This window comes from Paramisgurnus dabryanus, chromosome 2 (genome assembly GCF_030506205.2).
Source record: "Paramisgurnus dabryanus chromosome 2, PD_genome_1.1, whole genome shotgun sequence".
Classification (NCBI taxonomy): domain Eukaryota; kingdom Metazoa; phylum Chordata; class Actinopteri; order Cypriniformes; family Cobitidae; genus Paramisgurnus; species Paramisgurnus dabryanus.
In genome coordinates, this window is record NC_133338.1 from 59146096 (window position 1) to 59170093 (window position 23998).

A 23998-nucleotide genomic window follows, 5' to 3' on the forward strand; every position below is an offset into this window, starting at 1 on the left:
CAACAGTCGTTGTTGTTAGTGCAGCTGTCATGGTTGTTGGTGCAGCTGTAGTTGATGTTGCTGCAGCTGTAGTGGATGTTGGTGTAGTTGTCGTGGTAGTTGGTGCAGCTGTTGTGGTAGTTGGTGCAGCTGTCGTGGTTGTTGGTGCAGCTGTTGTGGTTATTGGTGATTGTGTTCTGGTTGTTCGTGCAGTTTTTGTGGTTATTGGTGCAACTGTTGTGGTTATTGGTGCTTGTGGTGTTGTTATTGGTGCAGCTGTCGTGGTTATTGGTGGTTGTGTTGTGGTTGTAGGTGCTTGTGTTGTGGTTGTTGGTGAAGCTGTAGTAGTTTTTGGTGCAACTGTTGTGGTTGTTGGTAAAGTAGTCATGGTTGTTGGTGCAGCAGTTGTGGTTGTTGGTGCAGCTGTTGTGGTTGTCGTTGCAGCTGACGTGGTTGTTGGTGCAGCTGTAGTGGTCATTGCTGCACCTGTAGTGGTTGTTGATGCACCTGTTGTGGTTGTTGGTGCAGCTCTTGTGGTTGTTGGTGCTTGTGTTCTGGTTGTTTGTGCAGCTGTCGTGGTTGTTGGTGCACCTGTAGTGGTTGTTGATGCACCTGTTGTGGTTGTTGGTGCAGCAGTCATGGATGTTGGTGCAGCTGTCGTGGTTGTTGGTGCAGCTGTAGTGGATGTTGGTGAAGCTGTAGTGGTTGTTTGTGCAACTGTCGTGGTTTTTGCTGCAGCTGTAGTGGATGTTTGTGAAGCTGTAGTGGTTGTTGGTTCAGCTGTTGGGGTTGTTGGTGCAGCTGTTGTTGTTGGTGCAGATGTCGTGGTTGTTGGTGCAGCTGTAGTGGATGTTGGTGCAGCTGTAGTGGCTGTTGATGTAGGAGTTGTAGTTGTAGAGAAGAATGTTGATGTGACCTCTGTTAATCATAAAACATAAAAAAAAAATATTAATTTTCCTTATATAATATATTTTAAACAATTTCACCTCAGTGTTAAAAAAAACATTTATTTTCTGTATATCAGCAGCATTTTTAACAACCATTTTTAAAAATGTCTCATTTAGAGCCAACACAGCCACTTTCAATTCGACATGAGCATTTAGGAAAAGAAGTAGACCCACCAATAAAATTGACATTCAAGGTTAAATCACACATTTATTATGTTTAATTGCAAATGTTGTTGGATGGGAAAGGGAATGGACTTGAGCCCTTGAGAACAACATCCCCCCTACCCCAAACACAGGAAATCATTTTTTTATTATTTAATTTTTCGGCAAAAACATTTAATGACTGATAAGAGATAATGGTAACACTTTACAAAAAGGTTGTATATGTTGGCAATTAGTTAATGCATTAGCTAACACGAACTAACGATGAGCCATACTCCTACAACATTTATTAATCTTAGTTCATTTCAGAATTTACTAATACTTTTATTCAATCTAGTGCTTAGGCTGGTAACATTAATTAATGCACCATAATCGAACATGATTTAACTGTATTGACATTAACTAACAATATCAAGAATTAATATTGAAAAAAAACTATATTGTTTATTGTTTGTTCATGTTAGGTTATGCATTTACTAATGTTTACGACTACAACCTTATTGTAAAGTGTTACAGATCTAATAAATTAATACATATTGTACACAACATTTTAAACACATAGTGTGAATTAAAGGAATCCCAGTGCTTTAGTTTCCTTTTAGTCTGTCTGCTTTCTTGTTGTTTCTTCTTTAATATTAAATGTTTCTCTCCTCTTATTTATCAACCCTTACATTGTTACTTGGACTGTCCTCTTGTTTTATATCCACATTGTATCTTTCTTTTAATGTTGATTTATATTTTGCTTGTCTAAGTTTGTCTAAGTTGTCTGTCATCTTTATGTTTGTTGTCATGATATCTCTTCTCTGTTCTTCTTTCATGTAATTAATTTCATTGTCAGCTCTCTTCAAAGGCTTTATGTGCCCAGATAGCAGACGGAGTCGGCCCGAATGTGGCCTCATGATGGCACTGCTGGCGTGCTGCCGGCAACGGCATGCAACATGTCAGCCAAGTATGGGCCAGGTGTGGCAATGATGGCACTGGATCCATGATGGCAGATAACATTTGGGCCAGTTGTGGGTGGGAGGTATGTGGCCCAGATCAGTGTAGTGATTCTGGCCCAGATCAGTTTAGTGATTGTAAGCCACATTTGAAATACTGTGATTAACAATAAATAATTGAGGGATTTTCAGGCTATCTTAATGTTAATTTAACCTTTATTAAATAAAATGTTAGTTTTGTATTAAAAGAAGCTAATATATTTGGACATGTTTGTCTACATTTTAATCACATAAACATGCCTTCAGATCATGGGTCAACATTATTTTGTAAAATTTTTGATAACGTTGCTTTGAGAATCACGCCATGGATCGATTCGATTTAAACTTGATTTTGCGCGATTTTCATTGTAGGAGGAGTTTATTCCTGCTGAAGATTTCTGATTTCAATGACTGAGTAAAACTATCATTGTGTACAATCAGATGTTAGAAATACACGATATGTTTCACTGTGCTTTTGCCTGCCGAAGTGTTAAAAAAGATCAAATCATTGTGCCAGTTAACCTTCGCGTTACGTTAAGGATGCGCAGTTTATTTATTCAGTGCAACAAGAACCTACACGCGGATGACATCAAAGTACTGCGAGAGCGACTCGAAAGATCATGGACAGCATTCTGATTTCAAATCGCTCTCGCGGTATTTTAACGTCATCTGGTTGTCAGTTCCTCCAACGCAGCATTACGTCGAACACCTTGTCAAAAATGATTGAGATGGCCAATCAAATTAAAAAAGGCGAGTGCCACTGGCCAATCACATAACAGAAAACGAGCTTTCCTGTTAACGCAAGCCGAGCGGCGGCCAATCAAATTAACCAATAGGCGGGTTTACCGCCAGGAGAAGCAGTTACACCGTGTCAATCAATCATAACGGACACGGATTTCAAAGGCAGCAGGATGAAAGATAACCAGTAAGTACCTGAACTTAAATATTTAAACTTTTTCAATCATAAAAATGTTTTTGTTTAAATGTCTGACAAACGTATAAAGGGATGCAAACGTTTACGTGATTTAGGTGTAATGTAATGCGTTGTATTGTCCGTGTGACATAAATTGATATTAAATTAGCTGTTTTCTATAAGGTTAAGAATTACTGTGATCATATTATAATGAAGTAATCGAACTTGGTTATCTGGTCTTCCTGATGTCAGAAGAACATTTATTTAAAAAATATATATATTTAAAATGTATTTCTGTAATGTTTAATTGTATTTTTTGTGAAAGTCTATCAGGTCTGAGTTCATTAAGACATGAAGACTCTGGAGTGGGACAAGAAGGATGATGGGGTGTATATTCCAATAGACACATTAAGGTAAATTAAATATTAAGGCTCATGTTTGCATCTTTGTGTTTATATATCAAAAGATTGCTCTGTGATTTCAGTGAAAGCTGATAAATACAGAGGGCTGGACAGTGGTTTCATTGATTAAGTGAGTAAGAACTGACCATAGCCTAACATTAATTTAGTTACCCGAATTGCATTGTTGAATACAAAGGAAAATGGTAAAAATACAAATATTTTGAATATGGAATACTGTGAAATTATTTTCTGTTAATCATCTGCTTTGTTTGCTTCAGGTAAAGAGGTGGGACAATGATGCTGACAGGACAGGAGGAGGTGACATTCAGGTTAGTGACAGTACATCAGGGCCACCATTTAATTTAATGTTAATTTAATTGCTTCAAAAATAAATATTGACAAATCTTTACAATTATATTTGCAAAGCTGAATTTCTCATTATGTGGATAAAGTATGACAGCAATTGTGAAGACCTTAGACGTCGTGCAGTATATGGTTCTTCTCTCTTTCATTTATATTGATTTGACTTAATTTTCTTGGTAAATAATAATGGGGATATTCCCAATATAATATATTTTAATTAGTACATGCTTAGAACATATCTCATTTGCTCATTTGCTTTGTATCTAAGCTATGTTTCATTTTATTTAGACATTCAGCGCAGACATTTTCATCCAAAGCAACTTGAGGAAGAAAACAAGAAGCAGTTCATCCTAAAAGGTTCATCTTCTAATTCTCTATCTAAATGTTTGTTTTAAAGTATATCATTATGTTTTTAATTACTATTGCTTCATAACAATTATTGATTTGCATCTGTTTTCTTTTATATAACAGTGGGCTGCTGTATGGAAAGAGGAGCTGAGAAGAAAAGAGACGCTGGAAAGCAGTACTTCTTGTTGAGGACAATCCTGAATAGGAACACTTTCTCATATACACATAGATTATAATTTAGTGTTTGATATTTTTTTCATTTTTATTAATTGTATTGTTTTAATTTTTCGTTTTATTTGAAATTACCTAAGTTAGATTCATGCTAATACTTTAACTGGAACTTGTATCTTTGCGTGAAGCTGGATGTAGAGTTGGTTTCACTTTCACATACACATGAAGTTTCTAAATAACTTAACTAACTTTTAAGTTCAGTTTGGTTTAAACTTGTATTTACCCATGGTTATTCATTTAAATTTCAATTCATCCTAATATATTAATTTCAATGAAAACTTCTGTATTTGTGTATAGCTGGTTATTTGGGCAAACTACATTTCACACCAATGTAACTGTCACAAAGTTTTTTTACTATCAGTTTGTTCTAAATTTTTGTTTGTTTACTAAGGATGAAATTGCTTTGTAATTTAAGTTGTTGGTGTTAGATTCATGCCAATAATGTATTTGAACAAACTAGTATTTTTGTTTATTGCTGGCAGTTTATTCTAGAAGAGTTTTAACACGTACAATGTTGTAGTGTTATTGACTTGTGTGTTATTTATTAATAAAAGGCAAACAATTTGAAAGTAATTTTTGTGTGATTTATGTATTAATATAATTTGGGCAAGATTAGGCTGAGTGATGGCTCAGTTTTGGAAGTTCTGGTTAAATGCTGGTTTTAATATGGTTGACCTATGGCTGAGAACTGGTACCGATGTTAGAACCTGTTCTGGCCCAGGTTTGGGCCGATTATGGGCTATTATCTGGCAGAGACATGGGAGTTATGGCCCATGTGTGGCCCTTGTCTGTAATTCAGAACTGGGCCACTGTAGGGCCGTCATTCTTCGTTGTATGTGGGCCGAGGAAAAACTGGTTGTGTGGGCCAGAGCTGGGCCGGAACAAAATTGCTATCTGGGTGTGTGTTTCTGACCATTTTTTTCTTATTATAAATAACTTGATTAAACTTTTTTAATATAGCCAAAACTACAAACTTACAAGGTGACATTGTAGACTGTGAAGCTGAATAAGTTTAGAATAACAACATTGCCACCTGCTGGCCATACTGATTAACAGCACGACATGACGAACAGAGTTGAGAGCATTTTTTTCTTAACTTTTTAGATTCCAAACATGATTGATAAGTAATGGTTCACCAGGATCTGTATTATTGTCTGCTTTTTACACAAAGATTATAACTAGTGATAGAGAAAATCTAGTTTTTCTACTTTTTCTGAATTGCTAAAACACTAAACCCCAAACTCTGAACTGAATTCATAGTGGCCTAAACCCATTCGTCAAATCATGTACTCTTTTTTCAAAACTCTAAACACAAACTTTTCAATAAAACACATATTTTACACTGTAATGCACTTGTTTTGTAAATACTAAACACAGGCAGGCAAAAGTTGAACATAAATAAAACACAGTTATCATAGAGTAAACACAACAACTAAAAATTTTACACACTTTTCTCTACTGGTATTTTCTACCAATTGTGTTGATTGGAAAGAGATGAAGATGTATGAAGAGTATGAGGAAGAATAGGACACCAGAAACGATACAATTGGCAAATTTTTTTGTTGGATTGCTGACTTTTTACAAAATACAGTACAAGTCCCAGCTAACAGGGAACGTTCTTATAACTTTGGCTAACGTTCTGTAAAGGTTCTCCCAAAGTTATCCAAAAACGTTCTTGCAATAACATTAGTAGAATCTTATTAGTTCGTTTCCCGAACGTTATCTGCAATTAATAAACGTCCTTTAAACGTTAGCATTAGAAACGTTTTTATTGTATTGTTAGTGGAACGTTCTACACACCCAAGCATTGCAAATGTTACCATTGTGTATGTAATGTAACGTTCTTAAAACGGTAGCATTGCAAACGTTATAATTGCATTGTTAGCGGAACGTTCTAGATACCCAAGCATTGGAAACGTTACCATTGTGTATGTAATCTAACGTCCTTAAAACGGCAACATTGAAAACATAACCATTTTTTATGTAATATAACGTTCTTAAAACGGTAGCATTGCAAATGTTATAAATGCATTGTTAGCAGAACGTTTTACATACCCTAGCATTAAAAACGTTACCATTGTGTATGTAATGTAACGTTCTTAAAACAGTAACATTGAAAACGTTAAAATTGCTTTGTTAGCAGATCATTCTGCACACCCTAGTCTTAAAAACGTTACCATTGTGTATGTAATGTAACGTTCTGAAAACTGTAACATTGAAAACGTTACCATTGTGTATGTAATGTAACATTCTTAAAACGGTATCATTGCAAACGTTATATTTGCTTTGTTATCAGAACATTCTGCACACCCTAGCATTAAAAACGTTACCATTGTGTATGTAATGTAACGTTCTTAAAACGGTAACATTGAAAACGTTATATTTGCTTTGTTATCAGAACATTCTGCACACCCTAGCATTAAAAACGTTACCATTGTGTATGTAATGTAACGTTCTTAAAACGGTAACATTGAAAATGTTATGTTTGCTTTGTTATCAGAACATTCTGCACACCCTAGCATTAAAAACGTTACCATTGTGTATGTAATGTAACGTTCTTAAAACTGTAACACTGAAAACGTTACCATTGTGTATGTAATGTAACATTCTTAAAACGGTAGAATTGCAAACGTTATATTTGCTTTGTTATCAGAACATTCTGCACACCCTAGCATTAAAAACGTTACCATTGTGTATGTAATGTAACATTCTTAAAACGGTAGAATTGCAAACGTTATATTTGCTTTGTTATCAGAACATTCTGCACACCCTAGCATTAAAAACGTTACCATTGTGTATGTAATGTAACGTTCTTAAAACTGTAACATTGAAAATTTTACCATTTTGTATGTAATGTAACATTCTTAAAACTGTAGCATTGCAAACGTTAAAATTGCTTTGTTATCAGAACATTCTGCACACCCTAGCCTTGAAAACGTTACCATTGTGTATGTAATATAACGTTCTTAAAACGGTAACATTGAAAACATTACCATTTTGTATGTCATGTAACGTTCTTAAAACAGTAGCATTGCAAACGTTATAATTGCTTTGTTATCAGAACATTCTGCACACCCTAGCATGGAAAACGTTACCATTGTGTATGTAATGTAACGTTCTTAAAACTGTAACATTGAAAACATTACCATTATGTATGTCATGTAACGTTCTTAAAACAGTAGCATTGCAAACGTTATAATTGCTTTGTTATCAGAACTTTCTGCACACCCTAGCATTAAAAACGTTACCATTGTGTATGTAATGTAACGTTCTTAAAACTGTAACATTGAAAACGTTACCATTGTGTATGTAATGTAAAATTCTTAAAACGGTAGCATTGCAAACGTTAAAATTGCTTTGTTATCAGAACTTTCTGCACACCCTAGCATGGAAAATGTTACCATTGTGTATGTAATGTAACGTTCTTAAAACTGTAGCATTGAAAACATTATAATTGCATTGTTAGCAGAACGTTCTACACACCCTAGCATTGAAAACGTTACTATTGTGTATGTAATGTAACGTTCTTCAAACGGTAGCATTGCAAACATTATATTTGCATAGTTAGCAGAACGTTCTACACACCCTAGCATTGAAAACGTTACCATTATGTATCTAATCTAACATTCTTAAAACTGTAACATTTAAAACATTATAATTGCAAAGTTAGCAGAACGTTCTTTATACCCTAGTATTGAAAACGTTACTATTGTGTATGTAATGTACTGTTCTTAAAACTGTAGCATTGAAAACGTTACCATTGTGTATATAATGTAACGTTCTTAAAAGGGTAGCATTGACAACTATTTAATTGCATAGTTAGCAGAACGTTCTTCATACCCTAGCATTGAAAACGTTACTGTTGTGTATGTAATGTAAAGTTTTTAAAACTGTAGCATTGAAAACGTTACCATTGTGTATGCAATGTAACTTTCTTACAATGGTAGCATTGAAAACGTTATAATTGTATTGTAAGCATTACAACATTACCATTGCATAGTGTAATATTCTAAAAATGTTGGCATAAAAATGTATCTTCTGGGGATTTAAATTGGGGTGAGCCGATCCGATATGCAGTATCCGATATTGGCAAAAAATGGCCAGATCGAATATTGTAGAAGGGAGTACCCCAGCTAACAATTTTACGTTATAAAAACGTTCCCGGAACGTCTTACGAAAGTTTGGAAAAGGTTTTTTTTAACGTTCTTACAACGTTAAAAGCGTCCAGTTTTTTAGACGTGGTATTAACGTTAATGTGTGGTTATAAGAACGTTATTAAAAACGTTTTTAGAAAGGTTCAGTCTGTTGTTATATTAATGGTCTAATAACGTTTTTAAACTTGTTCCTAGAACATTAATATAACAACAAACCGAACCATTCTAGAAACGTTTTTAAAAACGTTCTTGTAACCAAAAAATAACGTTAATACTACGTCTAAAAAACTGGACGCTTTTAACGTTCCAAGAACGTTTCAACCGAATGTTTTTGTAACCAGTTACAAACGTTAGAAAAACGTTCCTAGCACATTAATATAATGGCAAATGGGACGGTTCAAGAACGGTTTTATAAATGTCCTTAGAACAGTAATATCATGGTGATTGGAATGTTTTAATAACGTTTTGAAACACGTTCTTAGAACATTAACATAACAACAAACCGAACCATTCTAGAAACGTTTTTAAAAACGTTCTTGTAACCAAACAATAACGTTAATACTACGTCTAAAAAACTGGACGTTTGTACTGTGTAAGAACGTTTAAACAATGTTTTTATAACCTGTTACGAACGTTAGAAAAACGTTCCTAGAACATTAATGCAATGGCAAATGGGACGTTTCAAGAACAGTTTTAAAAACGTCCTTAGAACAGTAATATCATGGTGATTGGAATGTTTTAATAACATTTTGAAACACGTTCTTAGAACATTAACATAACAACAAACCGAACCATTCTAGAAACGTTTTTAAAAACGTTCTTGTAACCAAACAATAACATTAATACTACGTCTAAAAAACTGGACGTTTGTACTGTGTAAGAACGTTTAAACAATGTTTTTATAACCTGTTACGAACGTTAGAAAAACGTTCCTAGAACATTAATATAATGGAAAATGGGACGTTTCAAGAACGGTTTTAAATACGTCCTTAGAACAGTAATATCATGGTGATTGGAATGTTTTAATAACGTTTTGAAACAAGTTCTTAGAACATTAACATAACAACAAACCGAACAATTCTAGAAACGTTTTTAAAAACGTTCTTGTAACCAAACAATAACGTTAATACTACGTCTAAAAAACTGGACGTTTGTACTGTGTACGAACGTTTAAACAATGTTTTTATAACCTGTTTCGAACGTTAGAAAAACGTTCTGAGAACATGAATATAATGGTGAATGGAACGTTTCAATAACGTTTTTAAAAACGTTATTAGACCATTAATATAACAACAGACTGAACCTTTCTAAAAACATTTTAAATAAAAAACTGGACGCTTTTAACGTTGTAAGAACGTTAAAAAAAAAGGTTTTCCAAACTTTCGTAAGACGTTCCGGGAACGTTTTTATAACGTAAAATTGTTAGCTGGGGTGCTGCTTACAGTAATATTGAAAACTTACTATTACTTGTAGTATTTACAGTAAAATATTCACTATATTCCCTAAATTAAACTTGTGGTTACAGTAATACAGATTTCTCACAGTATTTGTAAAGTGTGTTGTTACAAACAATTTTGTGTTTTCCATTTTTTTTATATAGTGTCTAATGAATGCTTTGTAGTGTTTTATATTATAGACTTATGTGTGTATGATTTGAAAGTTTAGTTTGATTTTAAGTACAGGTCAAATAGTTTTGAATATTTTAAAATTTTGCTAGAAGAGTCAGGGGTTCTGTAAATTTTGTTTAAAAATCTGGATTTGTGTTTAAGGTTTTGAGAAGATGAGTGATGGTTTCGAAAAATGTTTTTTAGCGATGCAAAAAACTGTAATAGTGTATGAGTGAAACTTACCCACACTGGTGACATCATAACTTGTATTAGCATTAAGGAGTGCCAGTTCAACATCATTATTATTGGGTGGTTGAGAGAATATGCCATTCATCTCTGTGACGATTGATCCTTTCCTACAACAAGAAAGAGAAGACTAATGGGCTCATGTTTTTCAATTAACTGTGATATAAATCTTGTAATTTTCAGTAAAATAATGCTTTGCTTTATTGCACAAATGATAATTGCATGTGAAAAACAACTTTAGATTACACAGACATATTGTTGTTTAAAAATGACAAACTTACGTGAACTGAATAATTATCAGTTTAATGAAATATATAAGTTTACTCCTCAAGACTGCCTCAAACTGTAGAAAAAAGTAAAACACATTCAGTTTACAACGGTCAACTGTACCACAGAAACACTTTATAATAAACTCAATTACTGGAAAATAAACTCACAGAATTTTTTTATTTTATACCCCCCGGTTTCACAGACAAGGCTTAAGGTTAGTGCTAGACTAAGACACATGTTTGATATGTCTCAACTGAAAATAACTTCTTAAATGGGGCAGTGTCATTGATTTGTCTCAATACACACCAGTAACATCTTTATCTAATGCTGGCTCATAAAGATGTTTAAATGTCTTAAATAAGGCCTAGTCTTAGTTAAGCCTTGTTTGTAAATCCAAGCAATAAAACAAAAAGTTTCAATAGTAACAATGTCTACATTATAGTGCATATTCCAGTTCTCATTGCTCTACTGTTTACTGTGTTTTATATTATTTTGTATTAAATTCTGTGATTCTTCTTTAAAACTGTTTTAAGTGTTTGTGTAGCACTGTACCTCATATATCATTCTGTGCTCCCGACTTTTATAAGCATCAGAAGATCGGTCTGACAGTTCAGAGATAAAAGATTCTTTTGTAACCATTTTGATACGGACTGTGTATGCTTTTGCTGTGGTTGTTGGTGCAGCTGTTGTGGTTGTTGGTGCTCGTGTTGTGGTTGTTGGTGCTTGCGATGTGGTTGTTGGTGCATCTGTTGTGGTTGTTGGTGCATCTGTTGTGGTTGTTGGTGCATCCGTTGTGGTTACTGGTGCTTGTGTTGTGGTTGTTGGTGCTTGTGTTGTGGTTTTTGATGCTTGTGTTGTGGTTGTTGGTGCAGCTGTTGTGGTTGTTGGTGCAGCTGTCATGGTTTTTGGTGCAGTTGTAGTGGATGTTAGTGCAGCTGTCGTGGTTGTTGGTGCAGCTGTCGTGGTTGTTTTTGAAGCTGTAGTGGATGTTGGTGCAGCTGTTGTGGTTGTTTGTGCAGCTGTAGTGGATGTTGGTGCAGCTGTAGTGGTTGTTGGTGCAGCTGTAATGGATGTTGGTGCAGCTGTAGTGGTTGTTGGTGCAGCTGTAGAAGAATTTGGTGCAGCTGATGTGGTTGTTGGTGCTTGTGTTGTGGTTGTTGGTGCTTGTGTTGTGGTTGTTGGTGCTTGTGTTGTGGTTGTTGGCGCTTGTGTTGTTGTTGTTGGTGCAACTGCTGTGGTAGTTGGTGCAGCTGTCATGGTTGTTGGTGCAGTTGTAGTGGATGTTAGTGCAGCTGTCATGGTTGTTGGTGCAGTTGTAGTGGATGTTAGTGCAGCTGTCGTGGTTGTTGGTGCAGCTGTCGTGCTTGCTGGTTCAACTTTAGTGGTTGTTGGTGCAGTTGTAGTGGATGTTAGTGCAGCTGTCGTGGTTGTTGGTGCAGCTGTCGTGCTTGCTGGTTCAACTTTAGTGGATGTTGGTGCAGCTGTTGTGGTTGTTGGTGCAGCTGTCATGGTTGTTGGTGGAGTTGTAGTGGATGTTAGTGCAGCTGTCGTGGTTGTTGGTGCAGCTGCCGTGCTTGCTGGTTCAACTTTAGTGGATGTTGGTTCAGCTGTTGTGGTTGTTTGTGAAGCTGTAGTGGATGTTGGTGCAGCTGTTGTGGCTGTTTGTGCAGCTGCAGTGGATGTTGGTGCAGCTGCAGTGGATGTTGGTGCAGCTGTAGTGGCTGATGGTGCAGCTGTAATGGATGTTGGTGCAGCTGTAGTGGTTGTTGGTGCAGCTGTAGAAGAATTTGGTGCAGCTGTCGTGCTTGCTGCTTCAACTTTAGTGGATGTTGGTGCAGCTGTTGTGGTTGTTGGTGCAGCTGTCGTGGTTGTTGGTGCAGCTGTCATGGTTGTTGGTGCAGTTGTAGTGGATGTTAATGCAGCTGTCGTGGTTGTTGGTGCAGCTGCCGTGCTTGCTGGTTCAACTTTAGTGGATGTTGGTTCAGCTGTTGTGGTTGTTTGTGAAGCTGTAGTGGATGTGGTTGTTTGTGAAGCTGTAGTGGATGTTGGTGCAGCTGTTGTGGTTGTTTGTGCAGCTGTAGTGGATGTTGGTGCAGCTGTAGTGGTTGTTGGTGCAGCTGTAGAAGAATTTGGTGCAGCTGATGTGGTTGTTGGTGCTTGTGTTGTGGTTGTTGGCACTTGTGTTGTTGTTGTTGGTACAACTGCTGTGGTAGTTGGTGCAGCCGTTGTGGTTGTTGGTGCAACTGTTGTGGTTGTTGGTGCTTGTGTTGTGGTTGTTGGGGCTTGTGTTGTGGTTGTTGGTGCTTGGGATGTGGTTGTTGATGCAGCAGTTGTGGATGTTGGCATTTCTGTTGTGGTTGTTGGTGCTTGTGTTGTGGTTGTTGGTGCAGCTGTTGTTGTTGTTAAGGCTTGTGTTGTAGTTGTTGCAGCTGTTGTACTTGTTGGTGCTTGTGTTGTGGTTGTTGGTGCAGCAGTTGTGGTTGTTGGTGCAGCAGTTGTGGTTGTTGGTGCAGCAGTTGTGGATGTTGGCATTTTTGTTGTGGTTGTTGGCGCTTGTGTTGTGGTTGTTGGTGCAGCTGTCGTGCTTGCTGGTTCAACTTTAGTGGTTGTTGGTGCAGCTGTCATGGTTGTTGGTGCAGTTGTATTGGATGTTAGTGCAGCTGTCATGGTTGTTGGTGCAGCTGTCGTGGTTGTTTGTGAAGCTGTAGTGGATGTTGGTGCAGCTGTTGTGGTTGTTTGTGCAGCTGTAGTGGATGTTGGTGCAGCTGTAGTGGTTGTTGGTGCAGCTGTAATGGATGTTGGTGCAGCTGTAGTGGTTGTTGGTGCAGCTGTAGAAGAATTTGGTGCAGCTGATGTGGTTGTTGGTGCTTGTGTTGTGGTTGTTGGTGCTTGTGTTGTGGTTGTTGGTGCTTGTGTTGTGGTTGTTGGCGCTTGTGTTGTGGTTGTTGGCGCTTGTGTTGTTGTTGTTGTTGGTGCAACTGCTGTGGTAGTTGGTGCAGCTGTCATGGTTGTTGGTGCAGTTGTAGTGGATGTTAGTGCAGCTGTCATGGTTGTTGGTGCAGTTGTAGTGGATGTTAGTGCAGCTGTCGTGGTTGTTGGTGCAGCTGTCGTGCTTGCTGGTTCAACTTTAGTGGTTGTTGGTGCAGTTGTAGTGGATGTTAGTGCAGCTGTCGTGGTTGTTGGTGCAGCTGTCGTGCTTGCTGGTTCAACTTTAGTGGATGTTGGTGCAGCTGTTGTGGTTGTTGGTGCAGCTGTCATGGTTGTTGGTGGAGTTGTAGTGGATGTTAGTGCAGCTGTCGTGGTTGTTGGTGCAGCTGCCGTGCTTGCTGGTTCAACTTTAGTGGATGTTGGTTCAGCTGTTGTGGTTGTTTGTGAAGCTGTAGTGGATGTTGGTGCAGCTGTTGTGGCTGTTTGTGCAGCTGCAGTGGATGTTGGTGCAGCTGCAGTGGATGTTGGTGCAGCTGTAGTGGCTGATGGTGCAGCTGTAATGGATGTTGGTGCAGCTGTAGTGGTTGTTGGTGCAGCTGTAGAAGAATTTGGTGCAGCTGTCGTGCTTGCTGCTTCAACTTTAGTGGATGTTGGTGCAGCTGTTGTGGTTGTTGGTGCAGCTGTCGTGGTTGTTGGTGCAGCTGTCATGGTTGTTGGTGCAGTTGTAGTGGATGTTAATGCAGCTGTCGTGGTTGTTGGTGCAGCTGCCGTGCTTGCTGGTTCAACTTTAGTGGATGTTGGTTCAGCTGTTGTGGTTGTTTGTGAAGCTGTAGTGGATGTGGTTGTTTGTGAAGCTGTAGTGGATGTTGGTGCAGCTGTTGTGGTTGTTTGTGCAGCTGTAGTGGATGTTGGTGCAGCTGTAGTGGTTGTTGGTGCAGCTGTAGAAGAATTTGGTGCAGCTGATGTGGTTGTTGGTGCTTGTGTTGTGGTTGTTGGCACTTGTGTTGTTGTTGTTGGTACAACTGCTGTGGTAGTTGGTGCAGCCGTTGTGGTTGTTGGTGCAACTGTTGTGGTTGTTGGTGCTTGTGTTGTAGTTGTTGGGGCTTGTGTTGTGGTTGTTGGTGCTTGGGATGTGGTTGTTGATGCAGCAGTTGTGGATGTTGGCATTTCTGTTGTGGTTGTTGGTGCTTGTGTTGTGGTTGTTGGTGCAGCTGTTGTTGTTGTTAAGGCTTGTGTTGTAGTTGTTGCAGCTGTTGTACTTGTTGGTGCTTGTGTTGTGGTTGTTGGTGCAGCAGTTGTGGTTGTTGGTGCAGCAGTTGTGGATGTTGGCATTTTTGTTGTGGTTGTTGGTGCTTGTGTTGTGGTTGTTGGTGCAGCTGTCGTGCTTGCTGGTTCAACTTTAGTGGTTGTTGGTGCAGCTGTCATGGTTGTTGGTGCAGTTGTATTGGATGTTAGTGCAGCTGTCATGGTTGTTGGTGCAGCTGTCGTGCTTGCTGGTTCAACTTTAGTGGATGTTGGTGCAGCTGTTGTGGTTGTTGGTGCAGCTGTCATGGTTGTTGGTGCAGTTGTAGTGGATGTTAGTGCAGCTGTCGTGGTTGTTGGTGCAGCTGCCGTGCTTGCTGGTTCAACTTTAGTGGATGTTGGTTCAGCTGTTGTGGCTGTTTGTGAAGCTGTAGTGGATGTTGGTGCAGCTGTTGTGGCTGTTTGTGCAGCTGCAGTGGATGTTGGTGCAGCTGTAGTGGTTGTTGGTGCAGCTGTAATGGATGTTGGTGCAGCTGTAGTGGTTGTTGGTGCAGCTGTAGAAGAATTTGGTGCAGCTGATGTGGTTGTTGGTGCTTGTGTTGTGGTTGTTGGTGCTTGTGTTGTGGTTGTTGGCGCTTGTGTTGTTGTTGTTGGTGCAACTGCTGTGGTAGTTGGTGCAGCCGTTGTGGTTGTTGGTGCAACTGTTCTGGTTGTTGGTGCAGCTGTCATGGTTGTTGGTGCAGTTGTAGTGGATGTTAGTGCAGCTGTCATGGTTGTTGGTGCAGTTGTAGTGGATGTTAGTGCAGCTGTCGTGGTTGTTGGTGCAGCTGTCGTGCTTGCTGGTTCAACTTTAGTGGATGTTGGTGCAGCTGTTGTGGTTGTTGGTGCAGCTGTCATGGTTGTTGGTACAGTTGTAGTGGATGTTAGTGCAGCTGTCGTGGTTGTTGGTGCAGCTTTCGTGCTTGCTGGTTCAACTTTAGTGAATGTTGGTGCAGCTGTTGTGGTTGTTGGTGCAGCTGTCGTGGTTGTTGGTGCAGCTGTCGTGGTTGTTGGTGCAGCTGTCATGGTTGTTGGTGCAGTTGTAGTGGATGTTAGTGCAGCTGTCGTGGTTGTTGGTGCAGCTTTCGTGCTTGCTGGTTCAACTTTAGTGAATGTTGGTGCAGCTGTTGTGGTTGTTGGTGCAGCTGTCGTGGTTGTTGGTGCAGCTGTTGTGGTTGTTTGTGCAGCTGTAGTGGATGTTGGTGCAGCTGTAGTGGTTTTTGGTGCAGCTGTAGAAGAATTTGGTGCAGCTGATGTGGTTGTTGGTGCTTGTGTTGTGGTTGTTGGCGCTTGTGTTGTTGTTGTTGGTGCAACTGCTGTGGTAGTTGGTGCAGCCGTTGTGGTTGTTGGTGCAACTGTTGTGGTTGTTGGTGCTTGTGTTGTGGTTGTTGGTGCTTGGGATGTGGTTGTTGGTGCAGCAGTTGTGGATGTTGGCATTTCTGTTGTGGTTGTTGGTGCTTGTGTTGTGGTTGTTGGTGCAGCTGTTGTTGTTGTTAAGGCTTGTGTTGTAGTTGTTGGTGCAGCTGTTGTACTTGTTGGTGCTTGTGTTGTGGTTGTTGGTGCAGCAGTTGTGGTTGTTGGTGCAGCAGTTGTGGATGTTGGCATTTTTGTTGTGGTTGTTGGTGCTTGTGTTGTGGTTGTTGGTGCAGCTGTATGGGAAGAAGGTGCAGTTGTCGTGGTTGTTGGTGCAGCTGTCATGGTTGTTGGTGCAGTTGTAGTGGATGTTAGTGCAGCTGTCGTGGTTGTTGGTGTAGCTGTCGTGTTTGCTGGTTCAACTTTAGTGGATGTTGGTGCAGCTGTTGTGGTTGTTTGTTTAGCTTTAGTGGATGTTGGTGCAGATGTCGTAGTTGTTGGTGCAGGTTTAGTGGTTGTTGGTGCAGCTGTCATGGATGTCGGTGCAGCTGTTGTGGTTGATGGAGCAGCTGTAGTGGATGTTGGTGCAGCTGTAGTGGTTGTTAGTGCAGCTGTCGTAGTTGTTAGTGCAGCTGTCGTGGTTGTTAGTGCAGCTGTCGTGGTTGTTAGTGCAGCTGTTGTGGTTGTTAGTGCAGCTGTGGTGGTTGTTTGTGCAGCTGTAGTGGATGTTGGTACAGCTGTAGTGGTTGTTGGTGCAGCTGTTGTGGTTGTTGGTGCAGCTGTCGTGGTTGTTTGTGCAGCTGTAGTGGATGTTGGTGCAGCTGTAGTGGTTGTTGGTGCAGCTGTTGTGGTTGTTTGTGCAGCTGTAGTGGATGTTGGTGCAGCTGTAGTAATTGTTTGTGCAGCTGTTGTGGTTGTTTGTGCAGCTGTAGTGGATGTTAGTTCAGCTGTAGTGGTTGTTAGTGCAGCTTTAGTGGATGTTGGTGAAGCCGTTGTGGTTTTTGGTGAAGCTGTAGTACTTGCTGGTGCAGATGTTGTGGTTGTTGGTGCAGCTGTTGTGGTTGTTGGTGCAGCCGTTGTGGTTATTGGTGTTTGTGTTGTGGTTGTTGGTGATTGTGTTGTGGTTGTTGGTGAATCCGTTGTGGTTATTGGTGCTTGTGTTGTGGTTGTTGGTGCTTGTGTTGTGGTTGTTGGTGCAGCTGTAGTGGATGTTGGTGCAGCTGTAGTGGTTGTTAGTTCAGCTGTAGTGGTTGTTAGTGCAGCTTTAGTGGATGTTGGTGCAGCCGTTGTGGTTGTTGGTGAAGCTGTAGTACTTGCTGGTGCAGCTGTTGTGGTTGTTGGTGCAGCTGTTGTGGTTGTTGGTGCAGCCGTTGTGGTTATTGGTGTTTGTGTTGTGGTTGTTGGTGCTTGTGTTGTGGTTGTTGGTGCTTGTGTTGTGGTTGTTGGTGCATCCGTTGTGGTTATTGGTGCTTGTGTTGTGGATTTTTGTGCTTGTACTGTGGTTGTTGGCGCTTGTGTTGTTGTTGTTGGTGCAGCTGTTGTGGTAATTTGTGCAGCTGTAGTGGATGTTGGTGCAGCTGTAGAGGAAGTTGGTGCAACTGTTGTGGTTGTTGGTGCTTGTGTTGTGGTTGTTGGTGCAGCTGTTGTGGTTGTTGGTGCAACTTCTGTGGTAGTTGGTGCAGCTGTCGTAATTGCTGGTTCAGCTTTAGTGGATGTTGGTGCAGGTTTTGTGGTTGTTGGTGCTTGTGTTGTGGTTGTTGGCGCTTGTGTTGTTGTTGTTGGTGCAACTGCTGTGGTAGTTGGTGCAGCCGTTCTGGTTGTTCGTGCAACTGTCGTGGTTGTTTGTGGTTGTGTTGTGGTTGTTGGTGCAGCTGTTGTGGTTGTTGGTGCAACTGCTGTGGTTGTTTGTGCAGCTGTCGTGGTTGTTGGTGCTTGTGTTGTGGTTGTTGGTACAACTGTTGTAGTTGTTGGTGCCTGTGTTGTGGTTGTTTTTGCAGCTCTAGTAGTTGCTGGTGCAACTGTTGTGGTTATTGGTGCTTGTGTTGTGGTTTTTGGTGCTTTTGTTGTTGTTGTTGTTGGTGCAACTGCTGTGGTAGTTGGTGCAGCCGTTGTGGTTGTTGGTGCAACTGTGGTGGTTGGTTGTGGTTGTGTTGTGGTTGTTGGTGCAGCTGTAGTAGTTGTTGGTGCAACTGTTGTGGTTATTGGTGCTTGTGTTGTGGTTGTTGGTGCTTGTGTTGTGGTTGTTGGTGCTTGTGTTGTGGTCGTTGGTGCAGCTGTAGTAGTTGTTAAGGCTTGTGTTGTAGTTGTTGGTGCAGCAGGTGTGGATGTTGGCATTTCTGTTGTGGTTGTTGGTGCAGCTGTAGTTGTTGTTAAGGCTTGTGTTGTAGTTGTTGGTGCAGCTGTTGTGCTTGTTTGGGTTTGTGTTGTGGTTGTTGGTGCAGCTGTTGTGGTTGTTGGTGCAGCTGTAGTCGTTGTTAAGGCTTGTGTTGTAGTTGTTGGTGCAGCAGTTGTGGATGTTGGCATTTCTGTTGTCGTTGTTGGTGTTTGTGTTGTGGTTGTTGTTGCTTGTGTTGTGGTTGTTTGTGCTTGTGTTGTGGATGTCGGTGCTTGTGATGTTGTTGTTGGTGAAGTCGTTGCGGTTCTTGGTGCAACTGTTGTGGTTGTTGGTGCCTGTGTTGTGGTTGTTGGGGTTTGTGTTGTGGTAGTTGGTGCTTGTGTTGTGGTTCTTTTTGCAGCTGTAGTGGTTGTTGGTACAGGTGTGATGGTTGTTAAGTCTTGTGTTGTGGTGGTTGTTGCAGCTGTCGTGGTTGTTGATGCAGCTGTTGTGGTTGTTGGTGCAGCTGTAGTGGATGTTGGTGCTTGTGTTGTAGTTGTTTTTCCAGCTATAGTAGTTGTTGGTGCAGCTGTTGTGGTTGTTGGTGCAACTGCTTTAGAGGTTGGCGCTTGTGTTGTGGTTGTTTGTGCTTGTGTCGTGGTTGTTGGTGAAGCTGTAGTGCTTGCTGGTGCAGCTGTAGTGGTTATTGGTGCAACAGTAGAGGAAGTTGGTGCAGCTGTTGTGGTTGTTGATGCAGCCATTGTGGTTATTGGTGCTTGTGTTGTGGTTGTTGGTGCAGCCGTTGTGGTTATTGGTGCTTGTGTTGTGGTTGTAGGTGCAACTGCTTTGGTTGTTAGTGCTTCAGTTGTGGTTGTTGGTGCTTGTGTTGTGGTTGTTGGCGCTTGTGTTGTGGTTGTTGGCGCTTGTGTTGTGGTTGTTGGTGCAACTGCTGTGGTAGTTGGTGCAGCTGTTGTGGTTGTTGGTGCAGCTGTCATGGTTGTTGGTGCAGTTGCAGTGGATGTTAGTGCCACTGTCGTGGTTGTTGGTGCAGCTGTCGTGGTTGATGGAGCAGCTGTAGTGGTTGTTGGTGCAGCTGTTGTGGTTGTTTGTGCAGCTGTAGTGGTTGTTGGTGCAGCTGTAGTGCTTGCTGGTGCAGCTGTAGTGGTTGTTGGTGCAGTATTCGTGGTTGTTGGTGCAGCTGTAGTTGTTGTTGGTGTAGCTGCCGTGGTTGTTGGGGCTTGTGTTGTAGTTGTTGGGGCAGCTGTTGTGGTTGCTGGTGCTTGTGTTGTGGTTGTTGGTGCTTGTCTTGTGGTTGTTGGTGCTTGTGTTGTGGTTGTTGGTGCAGCAGTTGTGGATGTTGGCCTCTCTGTTGTGGTTGTTGGTGCAGCTGTAGTTGTTGTTAAGGCTTGTGTTGTAGTTGTTGGTGTAACTGTTGTGCTTGTTGGTGCTTGTGTTTTGGATGTTGGTGCTTGTGTTGTGGTTCTTGTTGAAGCCGTTGTGGTTCTTGGTGCAACTGTTGTGGTTGTTGGTGCCTGTGTTGTGGTTGTTGGTGCAGCTGTTGTGGTTGGTGGTGCAACTGCGATGGTAGGTGGTGAAGCTGTCGTGGTTATTGGTGCAGATGTTGTGGTAGTTGGTGCAGCTGTAGTGGATGTTTGTGTTGCTGTAGTGGATGTTTGTGTAGCTGTTGTGGTTGTTGGTGCAACTGCTGTGGTAGTTGGTGCAGCTGTCATGGTCGAAGGTGCAACAGTCATGGTTGTTGGGGCAGCTGTCGTAATTGCTGGTTCAGTTTTAGTGGATGTTGGTGCAGCTGTTGTGCTTGTTGGTGCAGCTGTTGTGCTTGTTGGTTCAGCCGTAGTGGTTGTTGGTGCTTGTGTTGTTGTTGTTTTTGCAGCTGTATTAGTTGTTGGTGCAACTTTTGTGGTTATTGGTGCTTGTGTTGTGGTTTTTGGTGCAGCTGTTGTGGTTGTTGGTGCAACTGCTGTGGAGGTTGGCGCTTGTGTTGTGGTTGTTGGTGCTTGTGTTGTGGTTGTTGGTGCAGCTGTTGTGGTTGTTGGTGCAACTGCCATGGTAGGTGGTGAAGCTGTCGTGGTTGTTGGTGCAGATGTTGTGGTAGTTGGTGCAGCTGTAGTGGATGTTTGTGTAGCTGTAGTGGATGTTGGTGTAGCTGTTGTGGTTGTTGGTGCAACTGCTGTGGTAGTTGCTGCAGCTGTCGTGGTTGTTTGTGCAGATGTCGTGGAAGTTGTTGCAGTTGTAGTGGATGTTGGTGCTTGTGTTGTGGTTGTTGGTGCTTGTGTTGTGGTTGTTGGCGCTTGTGTTGTGGTTGTTGGTGCTTGTGTTGTGGTTGTTGCTGCAACTGCTATGGTAGTTGGTGCAGCCATTGTGGTTGTTGGTGCAACTGTCGTGGTTATTGGTGCTTGTGTTGTGGTTGTTGGTGCAACTGCTGTGGTAGTTGGTGCAGCTGTCGTAATTGCTTGTTCATCTTTAGTGGATGTTGGTGCAGCTGTTGTGGTTGTTGGTGCAGCTGTCGTGCTTGTTGGTTCAGCCGTAGTGGATGATGGTTCAGCCGTAGTGGATGATGGTGCAGCGGTCGTGGTTGTTGGTGCTGCTGTCATGGTTGTTTGTGCAGCTGTCATGGTTGTTGGTGCTTGTGTTGTGGTTGTTGGTGCTTGTGTTGTGGTTGTTGGTGCAACTGTTGTTGTTATTGGTGCTTGTGTTGTGGTTGTTGGTGCAGCTGTTGTGGTTGTTGGTGCAACTGTTGTGGAGGTTGGCGCTTGTGTTGTGGTTGTTGGTGCTTGTGTTGTGGTTGTTGGTGCAGCTGTTGTGGTTGTTGGTGCAGCTGTTGTGGTTGTTGGTGCAGCTGTTGTGGTTGTTGGTGCAACTGCTGTGGAGGTTGGCGCTTGTGTTGTGGTTGTTGGTGCAGCTGTTGTGGTTGTTGGTGCAACTGCTGTGGTAGGTGGTGAAGCTGTCGTGGTTGTTGGTGCAGTTGTTGTTGTAGTTGGTGCAGCTGTAGTGGATGTTTGTGTAGCTGTAGTGGATGTTGGTGTAGCTGTTGTGGTTGTTGGTGCAACTGCTGTGGTAGTTGCTGCAGCTGTCGTGTTTTTTTGTGCAGATGTTGTGGAAGTTGTTGCAGCTCTAGTGGATGTTGGTGCTTGTGTTGTGGTTGTTGGCGCTTGTGTTGTGGTTGTTTGGGCTTGTGTTGTTGGTGCAACTGCTGTGGTAGTTGGTGCAGCCGTTGCGGTTGTTGGTGCAACTGTCGTGGTTATTGGTGCTTGTGTTGTGGTTGTTGGTGCTTGTGTTGTGGTTGTATTTGCAGCTGTAGTAGTTGTTGGTGCAACTGTTGTGGTTGTTGGAGCTTGTGTTGTGGTTGTTGGTGCAGCTGTAGTTGTTGTTGGTGTAGCTGCCGTGGTTGTTGGGGCTTGTGTTGTAGTTGTTGGGGCAGCTGTTGTGGTTGCTGGTGCTTGTGTTGTGGTTATTGGTGCTTGTGTTGTGGTTGTTGGTGCTTGTGTTGTGGTTGTTGGTGCAGCAGTTGTGGATGTTGGCCTCTCTGTTGTGGTTGTTGGTGCAGCTGTAGTTGTTGTTAAGGCTTGTGTTGTAGTTGTTGGTGCAACTGTTGTGCTTGTTGGTGCTTGTGTTGTGGATGTTGGTGCTTGTGTTGTGGTTGTTGTTGAAGCCGTTGTGGTTCTTGGTGCAACTGTTGTGGTTGTTGGTGCCTGTGTTGTGGTTGTTGGGGTTTGTGTTGTGGTAGTTGGTGCTTGTGTTGTGGTTCTTTTTGCAGCTGTAGTGGTTGTTGGTACAGGTGTGATGGTTGTTGAGGCTTGTGTTGTGGTGGTTGTTGCAGCTGTCATGGTTGTTTGTGCAGCTGTCGTGGTTGTTGGTGCTTGTGTTGTGGTTGTTTTTGCAGCTGTAGTAGTTGTTGGTGCAACTGTTGTTGTTATTGGTGCTTGTGTTGTGGTTGTTGGTGCAGCTGTTGTGGTTGTTGGTGCAACTGCTGTGGAGGTGGGCGCTTGTGTTGTGGTTGTTGGTGCTTGTGTTGTGGTTGTTGGTGCAGCTGTTGTGGTTGTTTGTGCAGCTGTTGTGGTTGTTTGTGCAGCTGTTGTGGTGGTTGGTGCAACTGCTGTTGTAGTTGGTGCAGCTGTCGTGGTTGTTGGTGCAGCTTTTGTGGTGGTTGGTGCAACTGCTGTGGTAGTTGGTGAAGCTGTCGTGGTTGTTGGTGCAGATGTCGTGGTAGTTGATGCAGCTGTAGTGGATGTTGGTGCAGCTGTTATGGTTGTTAGTGCAGCTGGCGTGATTGTTTGTGCTTGGGTTGTGGTTGTTGGTACAAATGTCGTAGTTGTTGGTGATTGTGTTGTGGTTGTTGGTGCAGCTGTTGTGGTTGTTGGTGCAACTGCTGTGGTAGTTGGTGAAGCTGTCGTGGTTGTTGGTGCATATGTCGTGGTAGTTGGTGCAGCTGTAGTGGATGTTGGTGCAGCTGTAGTGGATGTTGGTGTAGCTGTAGTGGATGTTGGTGCAGCTGTAGTGGATGATGGTGCAGCTGCAGTGAATGTTGGTGTAGCTGTCGTGGTTGTTGGTGCAACTGTGGTGGTTGTTGGTGCTTGTGTTGTGGTTGTTGGTGCTTGTGTTGTGGTTGTTGGTGCAGCTGTTGTGGTTGTTGGTGCAACTGCTGTGGAGGTTGTTGCTTGTGTTGTGGTTGTTGGTGCTTGTTTTGTGGTTGTTGGTGCTTGTGTCGTGGTTGTTGGTGCAACAGTCATGGTTGTTGGTGCAGATGTTGTGGTAGTTGGTGCAGCTGTCGTGGTTGTTGGTGCAGCTGTCGTGGTTGTTGGTGCAGCTGTCGTGGTTGTTGGTGCAGCTGTCGTGGTTGTTGGTGCAACAGTCATGGTTGCTGGTGCAGCTGTAGTGGTTGTTGGTGCAGCTGTTGTGGATGTTGGTGCAGCTGTCGTGGTTGTTGGTGCAGCTGTCGTGGTTGTTGGTGCAGCTGTCGTGGTTGTTGGTGCAACAGTCATGGTTGCTGGTGCAGCTGTAGTGGTTGTTGGTGCAGCTGTTGTGGTTGATGGTGCAGCTGTCGTGGTTGTTGGTGCAGCTGTTGTGGTTGTTGGTGCAGCTGTCGTGGTTGTTGGTGCAGCTGTCGTGGTTGTTGGTGCAGCTGTCGTGGTTGTTGGTGCAGCTGTCGTGGTTGTTGGTGCAGCTGTCGTGGTTGTTGGTGCAGCTGTCGTGGCTGTTGGTGCAGCTGCTGTGGTAGTTGGTGAAGCTGTCGTAAATGCTGGTTCAGCTTTAGTAGATGTTGGTGCAGCTGTAGTGGATGTTGGTGCAGCTGTAGTGGATGTTGGTGTAGCTGTTGTGGTTGTTGGTGCAGCTGTCGTGGTTGTTGGTGCTTGTGTTGTGGCTGTTGGTGCAACTGCTGTGGTAGTTGGTGAAGCTGTCGTGGTTGTTGGTGCAGATGTCGTTGTAGTTGGTGCAAATGTCGTGGTAGTTGGTGCAGCTGTAGTGGATGTTGGTGTAGCTGTAGTGGATGTTGGTGCAGCTGTAG

General features: G+C 42.1%; 1 protein-coding gene and 1 long non-coding RNA gene across 3 annotated transcripts; one reads left to right on the forward strand and one right to left on the reverse strand.

Moving 5' to 3' along the window:
- Positions 1-2725: 2725 nt before the first annotated feature.
- Positions 2726-4858, forward strand: LOC135743901 (uncharacterized). 2 transcript variants are annotated; one of them, XR_012336240.1, is made up of 6 exons: positions 2726-2990; positions 3304-3391; positions 3445-3509; positions 3658-3708; positions 4031-4099; positions 4214-4858. It is a non-coding gene; the product is annotated as an uncharacterized lncRNA (long non-coding RNA). The 2 variants fall into 2 exon arrangements; XR_010530607.2 differs by having other exon boundaries at positions 3463-3509.
- Positions 4859-10384: 5526 nt separating this feature from the next.
- Positions 10385-23348, reverse strand: LOC141281578 (uncharacterized). The gene is made up of 6 exons (XM_073813463.1): positions 22374-23348; positions 21543-21606; positions 21354-21478; positions 17709-17759; positions 14526-14600; positions 10385-10438 (listed from the first exon to the last, which is right to left on the reverse strand). The coding sequence occupies exons 1-6, from the start codon at positions 23346-23348 to the stop codon at positions 10385-10387; spliced, it is 1344 nt and encodes a 447-aa protein (XP_073669564.1).
- Between the last annotated feature and the right edge of the window lie 650 nt (positions 23349-23998).

What these genes read in the sequence shown, in the direction of transcription:
- LOC141281578 (XM_073813463.1), bottom strand. Translation starts at nt 23,348, where the DNA reads ATGACTGTTGCACCAACAACCACGACAGCTGCACCAACAACCACGACA. An exon ending in CTGCAGCAACTACCACAGCA is followed by an intron (nt 21,479 to 21,542) that starts GTTGCACCAACA and finishes CATCCACTACAG; the next exon opens with CTGCACCAACTACAACAACA. An exon ending in CATCCACTACAGCTGCACAA is followed by an intron (nt 14,601 to 17,708) that starts ATTACCACAACA and finishes CAAGCACCAACA; the next exon opens with ACCACAACAGTTGCACCAAC.